The sequence below is a fragment of the Sorex araneus genome, chromosome 6 (genome assembly GCF_027595985.1).
Source record: "Sorex araneus isolate mSorAra2 chromosome 6, mSorAra2.pri, whole genome shotgun sequence".
Taxonomy (NCBI): domain Eukaryota; kingdom Metazoa; phylum Chordata; class Mammalia; order Eulipotyphla; family Soricidae; genus Sorex; species Sorex araneus.
In genome coordinates, this window is record NC_073307.1 from 73724428 (window position 1) to 73748565 (window position 24138).

The 24138-nt window shown below is 39.4% G+C and overlaps 1 protein-coding gene across 1 annotated transcript in view; it reads left to right on the forward strand.

Moving 5' to 3' along the window:
* Positions 1-24138, forward strand: part of SHISA6 (shisa family member 6) — a 449040-nt gene that overhangs the window by 233724 nt on the left and 191178 nt on the right. Inside the window, exon 3 of the mRNA XM_004603984.2 lies at positions 11893-11988. Within this exon, the coding sequence (XP_004604041.2) occupies positions 11893-11988 (96 nt within the window). The remainder of the gene's footprint in view (positions 1-11892; positions 11989-24138) is intronic.

Here is a 24138-nt window from a genome sequence, read left to right on the forward strand (position 1 = left end):
AAGAGAGAGAGAGCAAGAGAGAAGGGCTAGAACAGTAGCAGAAACCATTTCCTGGCCTTCAAAAAGATAAAATTATAGTCAACTTTCTCAAAAAGTGTTTAAGATATGCTAGAGAAAAAGGGATTCAAAGATAAAAGAAAAAGCTCTCTTCAGGAGAACAGAGAAGAACAGGCCAAGATGTACTAACTCTAATCAATATATACATAACAAATGCAGGGTCACCAAAGTGTGTAAGGCTTATCCTCACAAAGTTAAAGAAACACATGGAAGGAAACACAATAATTGTAGTCAATTCCAACAATCTATTAACTCCATAGAACAGATCAACTAGACAGAGTATCAGTAGACATAGAACCCTAATGAGGAACTAGAAGAATTTGGACTAGTGGATATGTATAGGTCCTTTCATCCTCAGAAAGCCCAACACACCTTCATTCTTAGTGCACTTTGAACATTGTGCAAGTCAGATCATATTTAAAGATATAAAAAAGTAAATACCAGACCAATCTCTTTGATGAACATTGATTTAAAAATCTTCAGCAATAATCTTAGCAAACTAAAAACCTCAGCGCATCAAAAAAGGATACACCATGATCAAGTGGGATTCATTCCATTATGCAAGATTAATTCAATATATGCAAATCAATTAACATAATCACTTCATGAGTAAAAGGAAAGATAAAAATTATGTGATGATATCTAGTAATACAGATAAATCTTTTGATAAGATCTAAGATCCATTTATGATAAAAACTCTCTAAAAATTAGGGACCAAAGGATTGTTCCTCATGGTTGTAATGACTATCTATAAAAAGCCCATAACCAGTATTATTTTTAACAGCATAAAAGTGAAAGCATTCCTGCTGATATCAGGTACAAAGCAAAGATGTCCATTCTCTCCACTCCTTCAACATTGTATTATAAATCCTAGCAGCAGCAAATAGACAAGAAAAGGAAATCAAAAGAATCCAAGTTATAAAAAAGTCAAATTATCTCTATTTGTGGATGACATGATGATATATATTGAAGATCCTTAATATTCCACAAAAAAGCCTCTAGAAACAATAATCTAGTATATCAAAGTGGGCAGCTAAGAAGTCAACACACAGTCGCATTCCTGTTGACAAATAATGAATCAGAAGAGAAAGAGATCAGAGTCTATCCCATTTAAAATAGTGTCCAGAAACATCAAGTTCCTCAGAATCAACTAAAATAAAGAGGTGGGATATACAGTGAAACCTTCAAAAAACTTAAGTAACAAAAGACCTTAGGGGATTGAAAAAGATTTCATGCTATTGGATCGAAAGAGTCAATATTGTCAAAATGACTATCCCACCCAAATTACTACATAAATTAAATGTAATTTATTTACATATTACATCCTTATACATATTCAGACTGCATTCTTTAGTGCTTAGAATAGTCAATATTAAAGTTTGCATGGAATCATAAAGTACCCCAAATAGGAGCCATTGCTGAGAGCATGATATGAAATAAGACAGCCCCTTCAACAAACAGAATTGGGAAAATTGGATAACCACATGTAAAAAATTAAAACAACCCTTATCTCATATATTCACGAATCACAAAATCCCATTGATTGTCAATTTCTCCAGCGGGCTCAGTAACCTCTCCATTCATCCTATCCCTGAGATTTTAGAAGCCTCTTTTCACTTTCCCAAAGATGCCTAGTTGGAGGCTCTTTCAGGGTCAGGGGAATGATATCCAGCTTGTTACTGGCTTTAGCATATGAATACACCATGGGAAGCTTGCAAGGCTCTCCCCAGTGGGCAGGAAACTCTCAGAAGCTTGTCAGTTTCTCCCAGAGGGAGAAGTAGGCTATAAGATATCACTTCTGGGAGCTTGCTTTTAAGTCTCTGGATGTTGGCCGTTGATGGGATTACACACACCTGTTTCTCTGCCGGTACCTTCATGCGTGAGGCTTGTCTGAACGTGTGGAGAGGGGCCTTGAGCATGGCTGTAGCTAGGTTCCGGTGGTCTTTGGCTGCTGGGAGCTCTGCTTGGGGTGGGGAGGGAAGCTGGAGCCCATCCCCTCCGAGGGGCCCCGGAGAAGACAGCCAGGCATGCGAGCAAGACACTCTCACATATTATAAAATCACATATTTTAATATCTCACATATTATAAAAAATGTAAACTCAAAATGAATTGAAGACCTTGGGATCAAACTATAATCCATAAAGAACTTGAGGAAAGACTCATCAAGTCCATTTTCTCCATTGAGTACATATCTCGCTTGCCTGCTTCTGTCTCTTTGCTTGCTAATTTCCACTCTGAAAAAGTCTGAGTTCTCTCTTCAACACACACTACTCCCCTTCTCTCCCTTCACATATTTATAAATGAGTTTCAATAAAAACTGTCTTGCTTCAAAAATTACTGTGTACAATGTTTGTTGACAGGGATGTGGTAAAAAAGGAACTCTCATCCACTGCCTGTGAAAATGTTGTCTGTTTCAATCCCTGTGGAAACAGGATGAAGGGTTCTCAGTAAATTTAGAATTAATCTGCCATATGACCCAGCAATTCTATTTTAGGTTATCTACCTACAGGATGTGAAAACATTGATCCCAATGGACATATAAACATCAGAATTCATTATAACACTTAGTATAATAGCTCAGATTTTGAATCAATCTAAATGCCCAACAATAGATAAGTGGATCATGAAGATGTGGTATTTATATACAATGGAACAGTGCACAAATATAAGGGATGATAAAATCATGCAAGTAGCTGCAACATGGATGGAATTGGAAGATATGGAGAATGAAGTAAGCTAGAAGGACAAACACAAGATGCTATCATTTATGTGTAGTACTTAAAAAAAATTCAAAAGGAAATGCAATGGGTTAAAGGGGGAGTTGTGGTGCCCAGAACATCCTTAGCCACAGAGTATAAGGAGGATAAGTAAAGAAACTCAGAAAGGATTGGGGAGAAGAGGCAGATGGTGCACAATGGGAAATGGGTCAACGAGATTCAGGTACATTGGTGTTACAAAGGAATAATATAGCTAAATATTTAAATCATAGGCTCAACAATACTGAAATAATGAAACCAAAAATTTAACAACCAAACTTAAAAAATGTGCCTGTAAATATGCAGGCTGGAAACCACAATGCTCAAAAGAATAAAAAAGAGAGAGAGCAGGAGAGAGACAGAGACAGAGAGAGAGAAAGAGAGGAGAAAAGTGCCTACCATAGAGGCAGGCTGGGAGTGGGGTGGAGGGTGACGAGAAGGGAACAGAGACACTGGGGCAGGGAAATGTACACTGGTGGAGGGATGGGTGTTGGAAGACTGTAATACTGAAACCTAATCATGAACAGCTTTGTAAGGATCTCTCTCACAGTGATTCAATTTAAAAAATCTTGGGGGAGAAAAAGATGCATGCTCGGGGCTTGGAGTTGGGAGAAGGGAACCTGGAATACTGGTTGAGGGAAGTTGACGCTGGGGATGGGATTGGTGCTGGAACACTGTATGTCTAAAACAACTAGGATGCCCATTTGCTGTGACCCTAGACTTTTTTGATGCTTTCTTTTATTTCATTTAACTTAACATTTTCCAAAATTATTTTACCAGATAGCTATTTCTGTTAAAATGCCTTGATCCTGATCCCACAACATCTCATTATTTTTCCAAATCTAGTATTTAAGCTTCACGTATTTGAGCTCTAAAGTTTGTGAACTTGGATATCTCCAAGTGGACTTCTGCCTCACCATACCCACCATGGTCTCAAAGAACAATCACTTAATTAGATCATGGGATGAGGTGACTAGGATGAGAAGTTTAGAAAGATTGTGAATTTAATGAAAGGAAAATCTGTTTGGGATCCAGAAGCTTCATAAACCTGGAGATGTAACCATGAAACTTTGAGCTTTATACAGAGCTCTTGAGTAATAAATGTAACTTTGTTTGCACAATGCAATGAACCTGGTGTTTGGAGTCAGAAAACCTTTATGCTAGGACTGAAAAAAAGTCATCAACCTACTTTTGATTTTTTGTTCTAACTTTTATGTCAATAAAATGGGAAAAATAACAATATGCAAATTATTGTTCTATAGCTATTCAAGTTTTAGTTAATAATTCGGTATGGAGCATTAGTAAATAGGCATGGGGTTTGCCTTGCACACAGCTGACTTGGGTTTGATTCCTGGCACCCCAAAAAGTCTCCCAAGCACATCAGGAGGGATCTCTGAGCACATAGCCAGGAGTAAGTCCTGAGCATTGCTAGGCATGGTCCTCAAAATATACCAAAACAAAAAAAAGAATTAAAAAATTTTAGTTAAAAATATATGTGAAGGCCTCCTTTGCGGCCCCGCGCGAGATCGACCCCGGAGGCAACTGAACCACTTTGGACACGAGCGGCGCCCCCAAAATGCCTCCAAACTGTGTGCTGGGAGCTTCTGGCCCAGGCGCTGCCGGCAGGGTATGCTCTTTTCTCTCTCAACTCTTTCTGTTTGAACGCAGCGAGGCTATAGCCGGTTTTTAGACTCTACAGGAAGTCCGGGATAGCCGATGGGCGGGACTCCCGGATCCGCCCTGTGCCGGCCGACATTTAAGCAGAGAGCCATGTGGGGACGCTCCTTTGCGGCCCCGCGCGAGATCGACCCCGGAGGCAACTGAACCACTTTGGACACGAGCGGCGCCCCCAAAATGCCTCCAAACTGTGTGCTGGGAACTTCTGGCCCAGGCGTTGCCAGCGAGTGATGCAATTACCAAAAGAATCTTCCTTGGACTTCATATAGAAATCCAAAACCGCGCGGCTGCGATAGCAGCCGCGCGACCTAATATCTTTTGATTGTTTCATTGTCAGCAACGTGTAAATGTTCCTTTTTGGCAGGGCTTAACGTGGGGGGAAACTCCAAACAATAGTACTAAGTTTTTTGTTAAAGGGTAAAAGATTGTAGCGATAGAATTTTAGGCAGAATTTTCCCTGGACTTTAACGGGTCGGACTTTGGTGGGAAATCCTAACAAGAATAGTAAGTCTTTTGCTGAAATATTGAAGGCCACCAAAGTGGTAGCCATCTCTATAGACTGAACTAAGCCATATCCCCACGCCGGCTGAGAAGAAATATCCTTCTTTCGCGGGAAAAAACGCGGCGTGGCGTTAACCATAGTATGATGTCCATTAAGCTGACATGGACCTGGTGGCGTGGGAATGGGATGCAAGGGAATAAATTATTATGTACATGGAACAGCGGGACGCTGGTGGAACCTTGAGCCGGGGCCGATACCAGCGTATTACTTTTGGTTCCAGAAACTGCTTGCAGACATTGTACCAGACTATCAACTAAGCTAGAGCCCCACGCCGGCTGATGACGAGAAATAACCATCTCTTTTGGTTTGTTTCCCTTTGTCAGGCAGCGTGGTGATTACTAAACAGGCGTGATCTCGGTGGCGCGGGACGAGGGGGGAAAAAATAGAATAGTTATGTAACAAACAGCGGGACTTAATATCTCTACATTCTCAGCAATGGAGAGCCATCAAATGCTTCCTTGACAGTGGGACTGTCTTCTCTTTTTTGGGGGGAAGCCCTAGCAACAATAGTGAACTATGTGTTGAAACATGGACTGTAACCAAGATAAAGCGTAAACGAAGTGAAACTTATCACTTACAAGGGCGGGGACTGGGGGGGTGGGAGGGGGCGGGAGGTATAATGGGGTGGTTGGTGATGGAATATGGGCACGGGTGAAAGGAAGGGTGTTTGAGTACTGTATAACTGACATAATCATGAGAACTTTGTAACCCTCCACATGGTGATTCAATAAAATTTAAATTTAAAAAAAAAAAAAAATATATGTGAAGGATCTTGAAAAAAATGTACAATGAGACAAAATGTTCATCGTTATTGTCAAAAATTAATATTTTTATCTCTGCCTGCTTCTTAGTAGGTGACCATCAATCTTCCACTTCCTTTCAATCATATTCCATAGATACATAATACCAGAAGAAGGCTTAGTCCTGAGAGAACTTTGTAGCTAAAGATAAAAATAATTTGTAAATAGAACAGTCACTGCTTTGTGTTCTATCTTCCTATGTATTGATTTGCTTATCAACAATTTTATTTACAAGAAGCACAAAAAATTAACTATCCTAAGTTCTTTAGGATGTATACTAGAATTTTATTAATTAGGCCCAAATTTATGAGTTTTAAATTATTTCTTTTCTTCTTTTTTTTGGGGGGGAGGCCAGGAGGGCTACACCCAGTGATGGCTCAGGGATTGCTTCTGTCTCTGCAGTCAGGAATCACTCATGGAGGTACTCAGAGGACCATATAGTATACCAAGAACTGAACCCAGGATGTCGGAATACAAGGCAAGAGCCTTATCTTCTATCTCTCTAACCCCTCCTGAAGACTATTTTTGTACCCCTCGTTTTCTTCTTATTCTGTAGTCAGAAGGGCAGATGGGGAGAAGTGAAATTGGTGAACAAGTGAACATGGCTCCCCATTCCTCCTGGGGCTTGTTAGCATATATGGTTCCCCAAACCAGTAACCTTCCACACTTTCATCCTTGAGGAAGAAGTTTTATAATTAGAGTTTGGGGGGTCGTGTGTCTGGAAACTAGTTTCTGAAGCTATGACATGTCTTGGTATATAGGCAGAAGCCTCTAACCCAGTTCTATAAAAATCTAGGTTGTCACCACAGACTTGTGCAGAGTTCCTCATGAGAGGCTTTATGTGCTAAGACACTTTGTTCTAGTATGGCAGTCATGAGGGAAAAATTGTAAAGTTTTCATGTTTCTAATGTGTAGGATATCATTGGTTTGTCCTTTCTCCCTTGCCACAAAGAGCTTAGGTTTATCTGGTAATACCCTTCACAGTGCTCCTGAAGCACCTCATTTCTCTGTGTTTATTGGAATGTAGCTCTAAACATTTTAGGACAACATTGATATGTCCTGTTCCCCTTGCCACAAGAAGCTCAGTTTTATCACAGTGCTCCTGAGGCACTTCCATTCCACTGTGTTTATCCATGCTTTCTTCCCCAACCGATCTATCCCCTTTTCCCCTAATCAGACTCTGTTAACTTGTAAGGTCAGATTCCTCAGAAATCTATGATTTTATATGTACGAGTGAAATACTGTCTTTCTCCTCTACTTCTGTCTTTTGAATAGTTTACTTTAAAGCAATGCCCTTTTTGTATAGACACAGGAAGACAATCAATATTGTGCTTTATAACTTGGAATTTAATTGGCTTTGAATATTATTCATTCTGGCATCTGCTTTCTCAACTTAAGCCTCAGTTACACTTAGTTCCTACCACCCCAAAAGCAGGGTCCCGACAAGGGACTTAAGGGACCCAGGGCAAGCTGTGAGCTACCCTGGCATCAATATGGGCTAGGTCAAAGAGCTACGATTCTTAACTATAAGTTAAGAGCTTGATCACGGACAAATGTTGGCATGATCCAGAAGCAACGACGAGACTAGGACCCTGCTAGCAATAGGAAAGAATAATCTGGCCTGAGCACTGTACTCTAAGATTGATAGGACCGCAGGACAGCAATTCTATAAGCTTAATGTATCTCTACTGTGTCCATACAAAAATGATTGATATTATGAATGCTTATAGGTTAGTTGGACAAGGAGAGGATAAACACACCCATGGGATACCACTCTTGGGTGGACGGCCCTGCTGAGAGAGAATCTGTCCTGGAAGAAGCATTGCCTGAGGAAAAGAACTTTACCCCTATTGATTGTGACCACACTTATGTGTAAGCCCCAACCCCTCATGCTTTGGGATTGAACTAGACTGTAAGAGGGGGTTGGGGGATCCAGATCCAGGGCCAGAGGAGTAGAAGAATGAGAGAGGCAGAAGGTGATTGATGAGAGATAGAGAAGGAGAATGAAGTAGGATGGGGGAGGGAGAAGCAGGAGGAGAATCAGAGGAGAGTGGAGATGGGGATGGAATAAACTGCAATTGAGACCAACTAGCCTGGCCCTCATTCCTTCCTTCGCCTGCCCATCTTCATCGACCTCCCCCGGGTGGGAGAAGCTGCGTGAGACTACCAAACGCAGGTGGTGGGAAATAGTGCGCCGCTGCCCCCTTTTTGTGTTTACACACTAATGCATGAGGACACTGGTGCTAAGTGTTGTCCCCGGGCCCAACATCATCAGCAATACCAGATGACTTGAGAGAAATACAAAATCTTGAGTTCTCTTTTATATCTATCTATAGAAACTTGAGTGCTTTCCACAAGCATCTTGGATTTTCTGATATTCTCGACTTTGAGATTATTTATCAAAGTAAGTAAGGTAAACACTGAGCTAGCTAGAATATACTCTTCACAGAAAGAACTTTGGGGGCTGGAAGATAGTACTGTGGGTAGGGGCGCTTGGCTAGCACACTCCCAACCCAGTTCAATCCCCAGCATCCCATACGGTCTCCTAACGCCCCAGGGAGTGATTCCTTAGTGCAGAGTTATGAATAATCCTTGAGCACCACCGGGTGTGACCCAAAAACAAAACAAAAATGATTGAAAGAAAGAACTATGAAACCTAGAACTCAGTAGGTGATATTTAGCACTTGTGAAAATCTAGACAAATTTTTGTGAAAGATACCTAATAATCTAATCATAGGTTGTTTCTGCAATTTTTCCACTTTTTCTCTTTCCTGGTAGTTTTTCAAAAATACTCTTGTCTGATTCTAAACCTTGACCACTTGAATCAGAACCTCTGAAACATCTGTCACTGCTGTATCTGGATATCAGTAATTTTTAAAACATTTAAATCATTTCAGCAAGCAGTCAAACATTCAAGCTGTCCTAGTGCAGAGAGTGCCTACTAAGAAAAAACAAAAGAAAAAATATATATAGTTCAGGTTACTTTGATTTGTCACAATTTTCTCTTAGAATTTTATTTTACCCTTCGTATAATTATTTCTCTCTCATTATAGAAGAACTTTGAAATATAGAAAATTTGACGGAAAATATGAAATAGACATTCAAAATATTCAAAAATTTGTTATTTCATGTGAATTTGTTTTTGGTTTTTAATGCATTGGTTTGAATTGTTTATAGCATTGGGTCTTTATTTATACAGCATTTTTCTGTCAATTTTTAACTTAATAGTATATCTTAGGTAATTCTGCATACTGTTATAATTAGAAATAGTCTTTGTCATGCTTCTGTGACAACATGACAGAAGGTTTTTAACTCATTTTACATGTATATGCTTCATGATAACATTTATTTAGAGTTCTTTCTTTCTCAACAATGCCTGTATTTTAAGCATATTGTGAAATTCTGTGTCCATTATCATAAATAGAGCATAAGTCTCTTTCTCATTAAATTTCTCCTTTAAAAATGTTTTTTCTCATCACAGCTTCTTTAAATCTTATTGCAGAAAGAAAAATAAAACAGAAATATTTTTACATTGTTTCATACCCTCCATTTTTTCTTGACAGCCTCAGATGATGTTGGGTTCCATAAGGATGTGATCTGATTCCTAAATATTCACATACATAAAAGTCCCAAATCTGCATGCTTTGGGAAGAAAGAACCAAAGTAACTAGGCAAGAAAGAGAGAGAAGGAAATTGTATAAGAACTAAAGAAATAATAGCTGACAAGCATATTGGTCAGAGATGTCAAAATGCCAGAATCAAAAAGTCTTTTGTTCCCCTCAGTTTTCAGCATAATCCACCCAGTTTCTTCTTTTTTGCATTTCTAGTTCCTTAATATATATTACTGGTTAACAGTAGCGCTGCACTATAGCTCTGTCGTCCCATTGTTCATCAATTTGCTCGAGCGGGCACCAGTAACATCTCCATTGTAAGACTTGTTGTGACTGTTTTTGACATATCGAATATGCCATAGGGAGCTTGCCAGGCTCTGCTGTGTGGGTTGGATACTCTCAGTAGCTTGCCAGGCTCTCTGAGAGTGACAGAGGAATTGAACCTGGGTCGGCTGCATGCAAGACAAACACCCTACCCGCTGTGCTATCCAGTCCTGGTTAACAGTATATATAAATATTTTATTAAATAAATGAATTTTTTAATGTAAGTAAAAGAAAATTTAAATGGCAGAGGAACAGATTCTAAATGCAACAAAAAGAACATCAACATAAAAAAAAACCCTTACATATAACTGAAAAATGACTTTAGATGAAGGGTGAAATCTAGAACCTGTTTTCTACAATAGCAGTTAGATGAACATAATATTCTAGTTTTAATACTATGAAAGGAAATAACTTTTTCAAGACTTCCATGTAACATAATTCATTTTTAAAAAATAGGTCTACATTGATTGCCAGGGATAGACTTGAAAAATTGGTTTTCCAAGGATACTACTGCAGTATTTATGCCACATTGATGCCGCAGCTAAATATCATAACAGTATATGTAGCAGCCTAATGTACATGATCTAGATTATCCAAAAACTAAGTTCAGCCATAATTTTCTTGCAGTATATTAGAGCAAAATAAATGACCAACATCCACAAATTTAACATTTGTGATCAGTTAACTCACATCCAAAAAATTAAAGAAAACATAATTCATCAAAACAGCAGAAAACTTAAAAGGGATTTATTTGTGATTTCCTATATATATTTAGCTTGTAAATACAAGACTGTAAACGTATTAAGAGACAATTTCTGTTAAAGTTTTTATTGTGTTTCACTTCAAGTACTGCACAAGTTAAAATCTGATAAAGGATTTACATTCGGTTATCTGAAACTTCCCATCTCAGACTCGTGTTTAATGTGGTGGGTGACTTCATCATCTCCATAGACACCACCAGCAGGAAAGTCTCTCCTTTATGGCTTCTGGGACTCTCATTAGTTAGTGTGCATACAGTTTACTGCTTTTGCAAAAAATAAAGATGATGGGAAATGGTACTACTTTGATGACAGTAGTGTCTCGACAGCATCTGAAGATCAGATTGTGTCCAAAGCTGCATATGTGCTCTTCTACCAGAGGCAAGACACTTTCAGTGGAACTGGCTTTTTCCCTCTTTACAGTATATATAAATATTTAATATACGTGGTTTAGTCTGCTTCCAGGTGAGAGTCATTCGAGGTTGGCAAACCAGGGATACTTCTAGGACCTTCCCAGTTGGCATGTTTTAAGGAAGTAAGCTCGGAGGTAGTGTAAAGGAATGGGCAGGACCATGGATTTCAGTGTCCCAGGCCAAGCTTCAAGGCCCAGATCCTTTATAGATGGGCAAGTTATCTAACATCTGTGAGTCCTGCTTTCCCTTCCAGTAAGCTGGTGTAATCACGTTACCCACTGCATGTGTGTATTACATGAGATCACGTGTGTAAAAAAACAGTACTAGGAGTCATCAGTAAGCCTTCAGTAAATATAGTTTTGTGTCATGGGAATTAGAGTTTCCTTCCCTTCGAGGCTCTACTCCTGGGTTCTTATCTCTTCCCTTTTACTGACTTACATGTTAGATGAGGGAGGTCGGATCCCTATACTAGAACGGTTACAGAACAAATAGGAAACTTCTAAAAGAAAGCAATATTTTCTGATGGGAATGATGCTAGATAAAGTCATCTCTGCACAGGCAGAGCCTGGCAAGCTACCCATGGCGTATTCAATATGCCAAAAACAGTAATGATAGGTCTCATTTCCCTGACCCTGAAAGAACCTCCAATCGTTGGGAAAGATGAGTAAGGAGAGGCTGCTAAAATCTCAGGGCTGGGAGGAATAGAGACATTACTGGTGCCCGCTCGAGTAAATAGACAAACAACAGGATGACAGTGATACAGTGATGATTTAATACATGAAACATACATATTTCTCGATTACCCGCACTTTCTGGTTTAATTAATCTCATGACTTCGTTACATCATCATCATTGTTGGGTGAGCTAGGACTGCTTTATTTGTCTTCTTGTTATCTTGGATGCTCCAGATAATTCTGCCCCATCTTATTGCAGGACATTATGGGAAGGATGCTTATCGGAGTGGAGGACCTGATCTTCATAATTTCATCTCATCTGGATTTGTCACGTTAGGAAGAGGACACACGAAGGGTACAGTGGAAACCATTTTTTACTAAAATACAGAGGGTGCTTAGGGAACCCTGATCTGAAAAGTAAAAATAGTGTGATCACTGGGCAGGAATAAGAGGGGAACTCTTATAAGCTTATCCGGTTATATGGATGACTCCTTGACCGGCATGGCCAGGGGGTCACAGATGGGACTGTAGAGTGCAATGGTAGATTCTAAGAGACACTTATCCTACTTCACCTGTGACATGGAGAATTCAGATGTCAATGTTTCTCTCTAAGTGTGGACTACCAGCCCTAAGAACAGATGTGGCAGATTGCGCAAAGCATCTGTCCCCCATCTTTGCTATTATTGCTCCTTTTATTTTGTCTTTTTATAGTGACATTTTATGAACTGATGTTAAAGTTCTGTTTTCTGGGTTCCTAAGCCAGTTTTTATGTTGAGATTTTGACATCCTAAGCTGTTGTGTAAACTCTCTGTGATGTGGATTTGGAAGTAGAAGTTGTACAGTCCTTCATATTCAAAATGAAAGATAATGAGGTATTTCTGTTAAACTGCTTTATGACCTAGCTGATAGCTTGCAGAACATCAGTGGAGGAGGCATGGATTCCTTTCTGTCTTTTGTTTAAAAGTCATACTAGTATTGTGAGCATTCTGTCACTTCAAGAATAACTAACTACTTGAATACCTAACTCTTTTGATTAACCTCTTAATGTCTGTGTACTGCTGTAGACCAACTGTGAAATCTTTGTGGAGATGATATGTCCCTGTCTTCCTCTGAAATATGTGTTTGTTTTAAATGTGAGTGAACAAGGATATTTTCAATGTTTTCTTACATTCTGTGCATTAACTTTTTACATACCTTTTGTGATTTTTGTTTCTCCTGTAGAGGTAAAAAATTGTATCTGTGTATGTATTTTATGTTGTGTCTATTTGTGACCAAATAAAGTGTATTTGCCAAGAGTTAAAGAATAAAATTGGAACCATCTGGCTCCAGAAGGGCATATGGGCTGCACAGTTAAGTATTGAGGAAGTCTTCTTCTCTTATCCACTCAAATTAGAAAAAGCAGCCCCTAATGGCATTCTCTTTATAATAATTGACTATTGTTATAAAATAAATAGCTCTAAAATACTGCATATTGACAATAGTAAATGTTTATTATTCTCACATATTTTATATAAGTTAAGAACTTAGCATCATCTGAGCTGGTTGATTTAGACTTGGAATCATGGAGTTACACTTAGGATGTCAGCAGGGGCTATATGATATAAAAGCTAGGGCTTAAGCACCTGCTTCAAAGATGATAAATCACAAGGTGATATCTATAGGCAAGAGGCTTTATTCACTCTTATCATGTTTTCTCCATATGCATCTTCATTGTCCTCATATGGTGACTGAGTTTCACCCTAGGACTATTGATGAAAGAAAATGACAAAAGCCACACTGTATTTTTATGACTAAAGCTCTCAATAAGTATTATCTAAAAAATATTTGATAACCAAAAAAATCATCCCTATCATGATGGGAGGGAAATAAACAGGAATATGAGTAGCAGGTGCTTAGGATCATTGGTCATTTTGGAGACTGGCATGCACACCCTTATTGCCCAGGGAGCAGAGTTCCAAGTCTTTCTGTTACTTAGACAGCCTGTGAGAGTGCTCTTGCAATCTTTATTTTGTTAGTGAGAAACTGAAACTAGAGGACACTCAACCACTACTGTTTCATTTCCCTTTCAGGCATGCTTTCAATGATTATATATGGGCAGTGATCATTAAATGGTAAACACACAGGATAACACTTAGTAACTTATAGCTATTCTTATTATAAATAAATATTTTGTACTTATATAAAAACTTATATAAAATCTTAGACATCAAATTCAACACTGGATAAGTAGGGTCCATATGCCCAGAAAGGATGAGAGCAGGAAGGGTCCTGTCAAGAAAGAAGGGTCCTCTGGATTTCTATCAAGACAGTTCTGTTAAAGTCATTATTAGCCTAGTTGCTTTCCAGTCTGGTCAAAAGAAATCCCAACTTGTTTATAGTGTTCTCATTGATTCCAATGATCTCAACTAGTATATCCCTGACCACAATAAGATCTGAGTCTTGAATGTCAGAAACAAAAACATGTATTCACTCTGGCTCCCCTCTGTAGTCAGGCCACCTACAGAGCGAATGTGATGTGCTTGTTGCTATTCTTTATTATTTCCCGGGCGGAGTGCTTTTCACTGTACTGTGAAGAGGGCACAGTAGGGGGAAAGAATAAAGGAGTAGGAGTGGGGAGAAGAGATTGCATACGTTAGTTCAGTGAAGTTAAAACCTATGAGGCTCTGTACCTGTATGTTCATTGCAGCACTGTTCACAATAGCCAGAATCTGGAAACAACCCAAGTGCCCAAGAACAGATGGCTGGTTAAAGAAACTTTGGTGCATCTACACAATGGAATACTATGTAGCTGTTAGGAAAGATGAAGTCATGAAATTTGCTTATAAATGGATGGTTATATAGAGTATCATGGTATGTGAAATGAGTCAGAAAGAGAGGGGCAGACATAGAATGACTGCACTCATTTGTGGAATATAAAATTACATAATATGCAACTGACACCCAAGGACAGTAGAGACAAGGGCCAGGAATATTTCTCCATGGTTGGAAGCCTGCCTCATGAGCTTGGGGAGAAGGCAGCTGGAATAAGAGAAGGATCACTAAGTCAATGATGGTTGGAGGGATCGGTTGGGATGGGAGATGTGTGCTGAAAGTAAAAAAAGGACCAAATGTGATGGCCTTGCAGTATCTGTATTGCAAACCATAATGCCTAAAAGTAGAGAGTATGGGGTAAATTTTCTACCATAGAGGCAAGGGGATGGTTGGGATGTACTGGGGACATTCATGGTGTAAAATGTGCACTGGTGGAGGGATGTGTGTTCGATCATAGTATGACTGAAACTCAAACATGAAAGCTTTGTAACTGTATCTCACAGTGATTCAGTTAAAAAAATTTTTTAAAGACCTATGAAGCAAAATGAGCCAACAAAAAAGAAAGTGGTATTTCAGTTTTTTAAAGAACATCTAGAATCCAGAAGGCCTCAGGAAACAGTGACCTTTGATCACATATTGAAGAGGTGAAGGATCAAGCTGCTCACATTCTGGAGATGATCACTGCCGACTGAGAGAACAGCTCCATTGCCCACTTGGCTTCTGCTGTGAATACCACTGAGAAGCTGAAGCTGCAGGGCCTAAAGGGAGTGGTGTGTCTGTGAGGAGAGTTGGGGTGTAGGTGGGATTCAGAGAGGGAAGGAGGCTTGAATACAGAGATCTCTGGGCCACTTAAGGACCTTGCTACCACTATGGGTAAGACAAGAAATTAAAATTTTTCTTCTGGGGCTAAGGTATGCAGGAGAAACAGAATTTGGGTAAAAGTTGTGTTTGCATTAAATCATTCTTACTTTATATTACATTTGAGCACACATGTGCTCAACAGTCATCAAAGTATCAGGGTAAATTTTCTGACTGGGGATATAAATTTGGGACCCTCCAGCACAGAGAAGGCTCTTGAAGCCAGGGACCTATAAGATACCATCCCGGAAGTAAGCATTATCTCCAGAAATGCTTACCAAGGCTCCAGAAATGAACTCACTTGGAGAGGTTAGGGGCTATGACAGGGACCTTTACAGAATATTGGTCAGGAATGGACAGCCAGGGAGTAATAGACAGGAGGGTTAGGGGTAATATCTTGAAAATCCAAGTGAAAGAACCGTCCACTCTTAAAAGCCCAACGAAGCCTGAGAAGTAAGCATTGGTATGATTAAGTACCAGTGAGTTCATTAGTGAGTATGACAAAAGCAGTGTGAGATGGTGGCGCAGCACTTATGTCGGAATAAAGCAGAAGTAAATGGATGACATCCATTATATACTTCTTCATAATCTATGCAGAGTGAATAATGAGGGTTGTTCATTGTGCTGACCTCTATTTGGGTATGGATGAAGTGTTGTATAATTTAGTTATAAAACACTCTTAAAATAAGGGGGTGGGAGAAGAGAGTTTCAGTATGGATAATATTTAGAGTTTTAATGTGGAAGAGAATAGAGAATTAAATTTGGGGGAAATCATGGTATTCATCTGCATGCCAGCAGTAATGACCCAGTAGAGAAGATAAAATTTATGGACCACAGAGGTAGCTCAGTAGGTTTAATGCTTACTTTGCTTTCAGGAAGCTTGAGCTCAATTCCTGGCATCACATGTTCTTCTGAGTACTATGGGAGTGACCCCTAAGTACAGAGCTGGGAGTAGTCTCTATGCACAAACAAGTGTGAGGCCAAAACAAAACCAAAAAAACTGGAAAAATTGCTTATGTGGGAGTGGGGAGTGGGGGTAATGTTTAACAGTGATATCACTAGACAGTTACTGGGATCTGCACCCTAGTAGTAGAGTGAGGAGTGAGATCCACCCAATGACCCAAATAAATCAAGATTATATGGCCACCTATGCACCTAGGCATACAAGATTATTTTTCAGTTTATCAATTCTAAGTAAGGGTTAGGGTAACTAACCACCGCCACATCCCTGAGACTGCTCCAGACTTAATATGTAAAACCTGGGCCTGAGACCCCAAATCAGTCTATGAGGATAGCCAGTCACTCTGTAAGCCAGATGAACAGTCTCGGCCTGTATTGAAGCCTGTTCCCTAGACCCCCACAGCCACAGGCTAACGAGGATTGTCACATATAGGCCAGATGAGCAGAACCAGCTTGACATCTTCAGAACACTTTCTCATACTGATTTTTTGAGCTCAGGGAAATAGACTGAGGATAATTCTGCGAAGAGCTGATACCTGTAAATAAGCAAGATATTAAAAGAACTTGGGAGATCCCTAAAATAACCAGGGAGATGGAATCAAGGCCAGAATTAAAGGAACTGTTCCTTTGTGGAACCATTTCAAACTCCATAGAAGGACCCAGAATAAATCTCTTCACCTTGCTTAAGTGACAGTCTTTGGGAACTAGATTAGATATGGTCACTTCTGTTGGCCAACAGTACTTCCCTGCAGTCTAAGGCTTAATATAAGTGAGAGGAAGGTACTGGTGCTATGGAAGAGGAAGAACAGTAGAGCAGGTGCTGATATGAGTCAGAAATATGGCCATCTGTTGATCCTGTGTCACATTAGGAGTTTCAGTCACATGTGGAATTGCACAGGTGAGTCCCCAGCAGCCCAGGATCCAAATTTCAGGGATTGGGTTGTGTCTGTTCACCAAGATGGGAATGAAACCAGCCATGGGTTCTAACATCCATAAAATGTACAGGCGTTAGCCAGTGATGATTTTGGTTAGTGATCTGCTAGAACTAAAATGACAGAGCAAGGAAAAACAAGAATCAAAACCTTTTTGCCAGTGCACTCTGTGAAAAGATTACAATATAGGAGGGAATGCAGCATGCAGTAGTGGATTTTCACATGATAATACGAAATAAAGTGGAGAGGTCAATCAAACGTGCTCAGGATCATTTATGGGGTATCTCATAGACTAGAAACATCCCATTAATTTTTTCCATTGTCTTCCCTCAACTCTTATCTGAACTCCGCTACTGATCTGAATCTCTCCGGGGTTCATTTTCCCCACCAGCATTATTTGTCAACACTGTCATGGCCACATATGACATGGAGCTCAAAGGTAAGTGAGAGAAGAAAGTTCCATGGCACCCTTGGGCTAGCCCCTAAGCCTACCACACACAGATAACAGAATTTCAGCAAGAGACTTCAAACTCCCTGTGGATTGTGGCAAGGGAACTTCTAAACTGTTTTATTGTATCTTTTAAAAACGCTAGATTTAGATATTTTCACTTTGTGGAGAGACAGGAGTGTGTGATATTGACTGAACTGAGGATTGAAAGCTGAACTTGAGAAACACACAGTACTCAGAGTACTTTTCCCATGACAACAGAGAGTAACAGATACATAACAGTAACAGTAACAGTACATAACATACAGTAACAGTAACATACCTCTTGGAGAGCCCAGCAAGCTACCAAGAGTATCCTGCCCCCACGGACAGAGCCTGGCAAGCCACCCATGGCATATTCGATATGCCAAAAACAGTAACAATAGGTCTCATTCCCCTGACCCTGAGAGAGCACCCAATCATTGGGAAATATGAGTAAGGAGAGGCTGCTAAAATCTCAGGGCTGAGAAGAATAGAGACATTACTAGTGCCGCTTGAGTAAATCGACAAACAACAGGATGACAGTGATGCAGTGATATAGTGTCTATGAATGAGATCATCCAGTGTTTATTTGTCTCTCTTTTTCTGTCTTCTTCACTTGACGTACTATTCTATAGTTTGATCTGCATTGTAGCAAAAAGCAAAACTTCATCTTATTCCTTAGTACTATCTCATGGTGCACATGTGCCACATCTTTTTCATCCATTCCCCTGTGAATGGGTCTTTGAATTTTTCCATATTGTTATACTTATTGTAAATAATTCTGTAGCAAATACAGGTGTGCGTATCTTTTCAAACTTGTGGGTTTTTTTTTTCTTTAGGAATTTTTTTTCTACCTAAAAATGGAACATCTGGATCACATGGTAGCCCTGATGTTAATTTTTTGGATAAATCTCCATGGTACTTTTCCAATTTGATCCAGTTTACATTCACAAAAACAGCAAGTGATGTGGCAAATTATTTAGTCTTCAGATCCTGCCCCATTGCTTTCCTTTTCTGGTTAATTTCTACTTTTATAACATGATTATCTGAAAGATTTTTTTCAATTTTATTGATTCATCATGAGATATAGTTACAAGCTTTCATATCTGAATTACAACCACACAATGATCAAACACCCATCCCTCCACCAGTGCACATTCCCCACCACCAATATCCCCAGCATACCCCCACCTTTCTCACCATCCCACTGCCTCCATGGCAGAAAGTATTCCCTATATTCTCTCTCTACTTTTGGGCATTATGGTTTGCAATGCAGGTAATGAGAGGTCATTATGTTTGGTCCTTTATCTAGTTTTGACACATATCTCCCATCCTAAATGATTCCTCAAACTATTGTTTTCTTAGTGATCCCTTCTCTATTCCAGCTGTTCTCTCCCTACCCACTTGTGAGGTAGGCTTCCAAAGCTTCACTAGATGCCTATTATAAGTCACAGAGAGAGGCCTGAGAGGAAGGACATAGCCTAGAAGGGGAGAAAGGTGACCACCATCGACCAAGCCCATCCAGAATCATTTCCCACAATAAGAGGGAACAGTGCTAGTGAACTAGAAAGTTTTGCCTCTATACAACCACAACAACATGAAGAAACAGCACAAATCTCCACTATGAAGAGAGGATGAAGAAAGATTCCAGAGCCTCAACAGAGGGTACCCACAAATGCAATCTCTTCGATAAAGAATTCCAAGATGAAATGCTGAGGATGTTCAAGGAACTCAAAGAAACAATGGAGCAGACATCCAGAAAATTAAAGGAGGACATTGAAGAAACAGTGGAATGGACAGCCAACAAAGCACAGGAAGAAATGAGAGCAGGAAATAAGAAAGCTACAATCAGAAGTATCACTGATAAAAAAAATTTCGCTAGACGAAATAAAAAACTCAGTGGGTGCTCTCAACAGTAGAATGGCTACAGCTGAAGACAGAATCAGTGAGCTTGAAGATGAACTGCAGAAAGTTTACAGGCAACAACAAACAATGGGAAAAGATCTCAAAATAGCTCTAAGGTGAATCAGAGTCCTAGGGGATGATTCCAAGAGGAACATTAGAATCATTGAAATACCAGAGGAACAGGGAGGCAACCCCAATGAAAAAGCCACAGTTAAAGATATTATTGCTGAAAAGTTCCCAATAATAATGCAGGCATCAAGATCCAAGGAGCCAGAAGAGTGTCAGCTAAAAGAGACCATAATAAAAATACTCCAAGGCATATCATAGTCAGAATGATGGATGCCACCGATAGAGACACAATACTGCAAGCGGCAAGGTCAAAGAAGGAAATCACATACAAAGGAGCACCCCTGAGATTCACAGCAGACCTATCAGAGGAAACACTCCAAGCTGAAGGCAATGGTGGAATATAGTGAGAAAACTAAATGCAATGAATGCCTCACCAAGAATACTTTATCCGACTACACTCTCACTCAAACTCTAAGGAACGATACAGTATGTTGTAGATAAACAACAGCTCAGGAAATTCATAGACTCTAAACCAAACCTAAACAGGATGAAGTCATGAAAGATTCTTTTAAGTTTTAACTTTTATAATTTTATTGACGCTTAATTTTGTGTTTTAGCACGTGGTCCTCAAGATTGCCCTGTATTTCATTAAAACCTTCAATGTTTTGTAGTCCCTTCTTACTATAGTTTCAGTTGATGAATGTGTTAATATTCCTTATGAGGATTTCCTCTCATGTGAGTTTTTGGCTTTAAGGATTCTACTATATCTTTGTCTTTTGTCATTTTAATTCTTAGTGTCTTGGTTTTAGTCTTTTAGGAATTATTTAATTTGGTGCTAATGGAGGTTCTTGGATTTGAATTTATATCTCCCTTAATTATATAGGGGAAATCTTTGGCTATTATTTTTTTATCCAACATTTCTTTACCTTCTCTTCTGGACCTTCTATGGTATATTGTTACCTCTTTATGCTGTTTTGTAAATGTCTTATGTTTCTGAATCTTAAAAATTCTCCTTTTCTTATTCTGCTCTTCTTTATGGCTTTCTCCATTTTATTCTTAAATTCACTGATTTAATCCTTGACTTCTGGCCTTTTTCTTTTAAATGCCATTTTGTATTTCTTTTTATTTTGAACTACTGTCTTATTTAGCACAAGAATTTATGTTTAAATTTATTCTTTGTTCTTGTTTCCCTCATTTCAATGGGTAGTGTTAGTATTGTTGCTTTGAGATCTTCAGGAAGTTTAAAATTTCTGACATGTTTGGTAATCTTCCTATGCTTTTTCCTTTATCCATCAATGCAGGTAAATTTATGTTTCTTCACTGTGTTTAATGCTACATGAAGTCTAAGGTTGAGGGTTGGGTTTGTGCAGACCTGGGTGAGAATCTGAAGTTTATGTTTGATAATTCTGGAGAGATAGTACCAGACAAACTGTGGCTCTTAGATTTCTGAATCTAGATGACTACTGTGAATATATGGTCACCAGTGCCCCAAAGCAGCCAGAGCACAAAGGTCTGACACACCTAGTTTGTGACCTAGGGTTCACTGTTTCTGCTTCCAACAGTGACTGCTATATTGAAGTCCAGCAGACCTCAGCAGTGATAAGGAATTTGTGTTGGTGAGTATTCAATAGAAACTGTAGAAACTGTGGTACTAAGATACCTTCATAGCTCTTAGGATATTTGCATTTGCCGCCGCCTAAAAGCAGATGGAAACAGCTCGGCATAAGCAGACCTGGAAAGCACCCTGTGGCTCAGTGAAGCAGTATTCGATGAGGCCTGTAACATCATGTTTGAAAAGAATTTATCTGCAACAAAGTGTTCAAAATCATCAGTAAACCAGGTTTCTAGTACTTAGCACACCACAAGCTGCCTTTATTTGATCACAGGGGAGTGACCTCTTTAAATTCTGCTTAGGAAGCTTTACTCCATTCTGAAAAAAGCTTGTTTTCTCTCCTGAACCATGTATCTCTCTATCTCCCTTTAGATCTCTCAAAGTTTCTTTTAATAAAAACAATTTTGATTCACTGCTTCGCCTCCTCCTGATACTCTTTTCTCGGGGGAAAGTGACAGACCTGGAGCATCTGTGCCTTGCTGAGGACTGATTTTCCTTTCCTGCCAAGAGAAATTCCTCACCCTTTTCCCTAAAAGCTCAGGTGAAAGAGATAGTTTTCTACTTGATGTAAAACAGCGAGGCTTTAAGCATAGCTTGGCAGCTGTCTCATACGCTTACAGAATATAAATGTCCAGTGCTGCACAGGTGCTCATGGTCTTGGCCATGCGGGTCCTGACCTAAAACTGGCCTTTCCCTGGGTGGTAGAGGTGGATGGAGCAGGGAGGTAAAGCACTCTGTTTTCTTGAGATTACCTCTTTCGCTCTCCACTTTACCAAGTCAACAGCAACAACAACGGCAATATGCTGTAACATTCCTTATTCTCAAATCTGAAAGCTAAGTGATGTGACATTTCATCTGTAAGGAAGGCAAATAGCAACAGGATTTAATTTTTTATAGCAGATTCATAAAAATGCAAAAAATGCAAAAATCTATGATATGGCTATTATTTTTTGTTTATTTAAATAATATGCCATCCCCAGTCCTTGGAAAACTTTTTCTGCACCAGGGTTTATTCTTTAAAAGAAAAAAAAAACTACTGTTGGGGCTGGAGTGATAGCACAGTGGGTAGGGCATTTGCCTTGCACGTTGCTGACCTGGGTTTGATTCCCAGCATCCCATATGGTCTCCTGAGCACTGCCAGGAGTAATTCCTGAGTGTAAAGCCATGAGTAACCCCTGTGCATCGCCAGGTGTGACCCCCCAAAAAAGCAAAAGAAATAAAACCAAACAAACAAAAACTACTGTCTAATTATATGATTTCTCTTTCAAAGGGACTGTTCAGGAACCAAATGAACCATTGCCTGGGTACCATTAATATTATAGAATCTAATTTTACCACCTCACACAGGCATTTTCACACCCACTGCTAGTGGGAAGCAGTAATAGAAGACAGACCTTCCCCCATGTACCACTTAAAGATTTGAGGGGATGGAATCTCTAGGAGGGGTCTGTTGCAGACAGATGTAGGAGGGTTGGTAATGCGTTTTGGGAAATAATAAAATTATGAAAAAATTCTTAGCCCTGAAGGAGCCCAAAGGCATAAACACATTTCACTGTTATCCAAATATCTTAGCTCTTTGGAGATAGAAAAAAGTAAGCCATCAACCTGAGAAGTGTGGACCAGTCAGAAAAGGAGAAGTTACAGAGAATATAAAGGCCATGCTAAGAATATGAAAGAATTCCAAGGCAAGCCAGCAGTAGCAGTCAGCATCTGGAACCAGCTTGGTATGCAGGATCACCATCTCCCAATGAATAAACCCCCCCAACCTACCCGTAACCAGGTCAAGATTATCCCTGCCCAAGAAGTGAAAAGGGAAAGGGAAGGCACCACCCCATCTATAGTACATTCTGTGGCCATTTATTTCTTCAACTCTCCATAACCTACTGTGATAATTCAAAGACTTCCTAACTATAGTCACCTAGGCACACAAAAACATACAAGACACACCTCCAACAGCAACATCACAATGGGAAAGCAACACAGAACCTCACCACACTTAGTGAATAAAGATGGTTGCCCAGAAGATTCAACAAGTAATAACTAATTATAAAATTCTGTGATAGGGAATTTGGAGAGGAATTGTTGAGAATGTGTAAAGAGCTCAAGGAAGCAATGGAAGGAACTACTAATAAGATGCAAGAGAATATGAGGGCAAAAATAAGTAAACTATAAACATAAATAACACAATTGAGAAACCTGGTGAATGAAATGAAAAAGTCAGTGAAGGCATCAGAAGCAAAGGAATACCTGCTGAGGACAGAATCACTGAGCTCCAAGATGAAGTGCAGAAAACCGCCAGATAACATAAGAGGATGGAAAAAGCCTCAAAATAGCTGTCAAGAGATTTTTGGATGAATTCAAGAGGAACAAAATAAGAATCATTGGTGTCCCAGAAGAACAGGAAGGAAATTCTGATGAAGAAGCAACAGTCAAAGCCATTATTTCCAAGAGGTTCCTAGAGCTGAAGAGTGCATGACTCAAATCCAGGATGCTCAAAGGGTACCGGCTAAAAGAAATCCATAAAAAATACTCCAAGACACATCATAATCAGATTGATGAAAACCTGAAATAGAGATGGAATAGAGAAAGTGTCAAGATCACAGAAGGAAATTATATACAAAGGAGCATCTTCAAGAATTCAAAGGAGCATTCTTAAAACAGTCATGGGTTATAGTGGGAAAAAACTCAATGAAATGAACACCTCCCCAATAATACTTTACCCAGCCAATTCTTACTAAAGCTTGAGGGAACAATATACAACCTAAGTTGATAAGCGTCAACTCAGGAAGTTCATAGATTCAAAATCATTCTTATAAGAACTTAACAGGCTACTTGAAGACAAGTCCCATAGAGATGCCAAACTCCTACAGAATGATGGCAAAAAAAAAT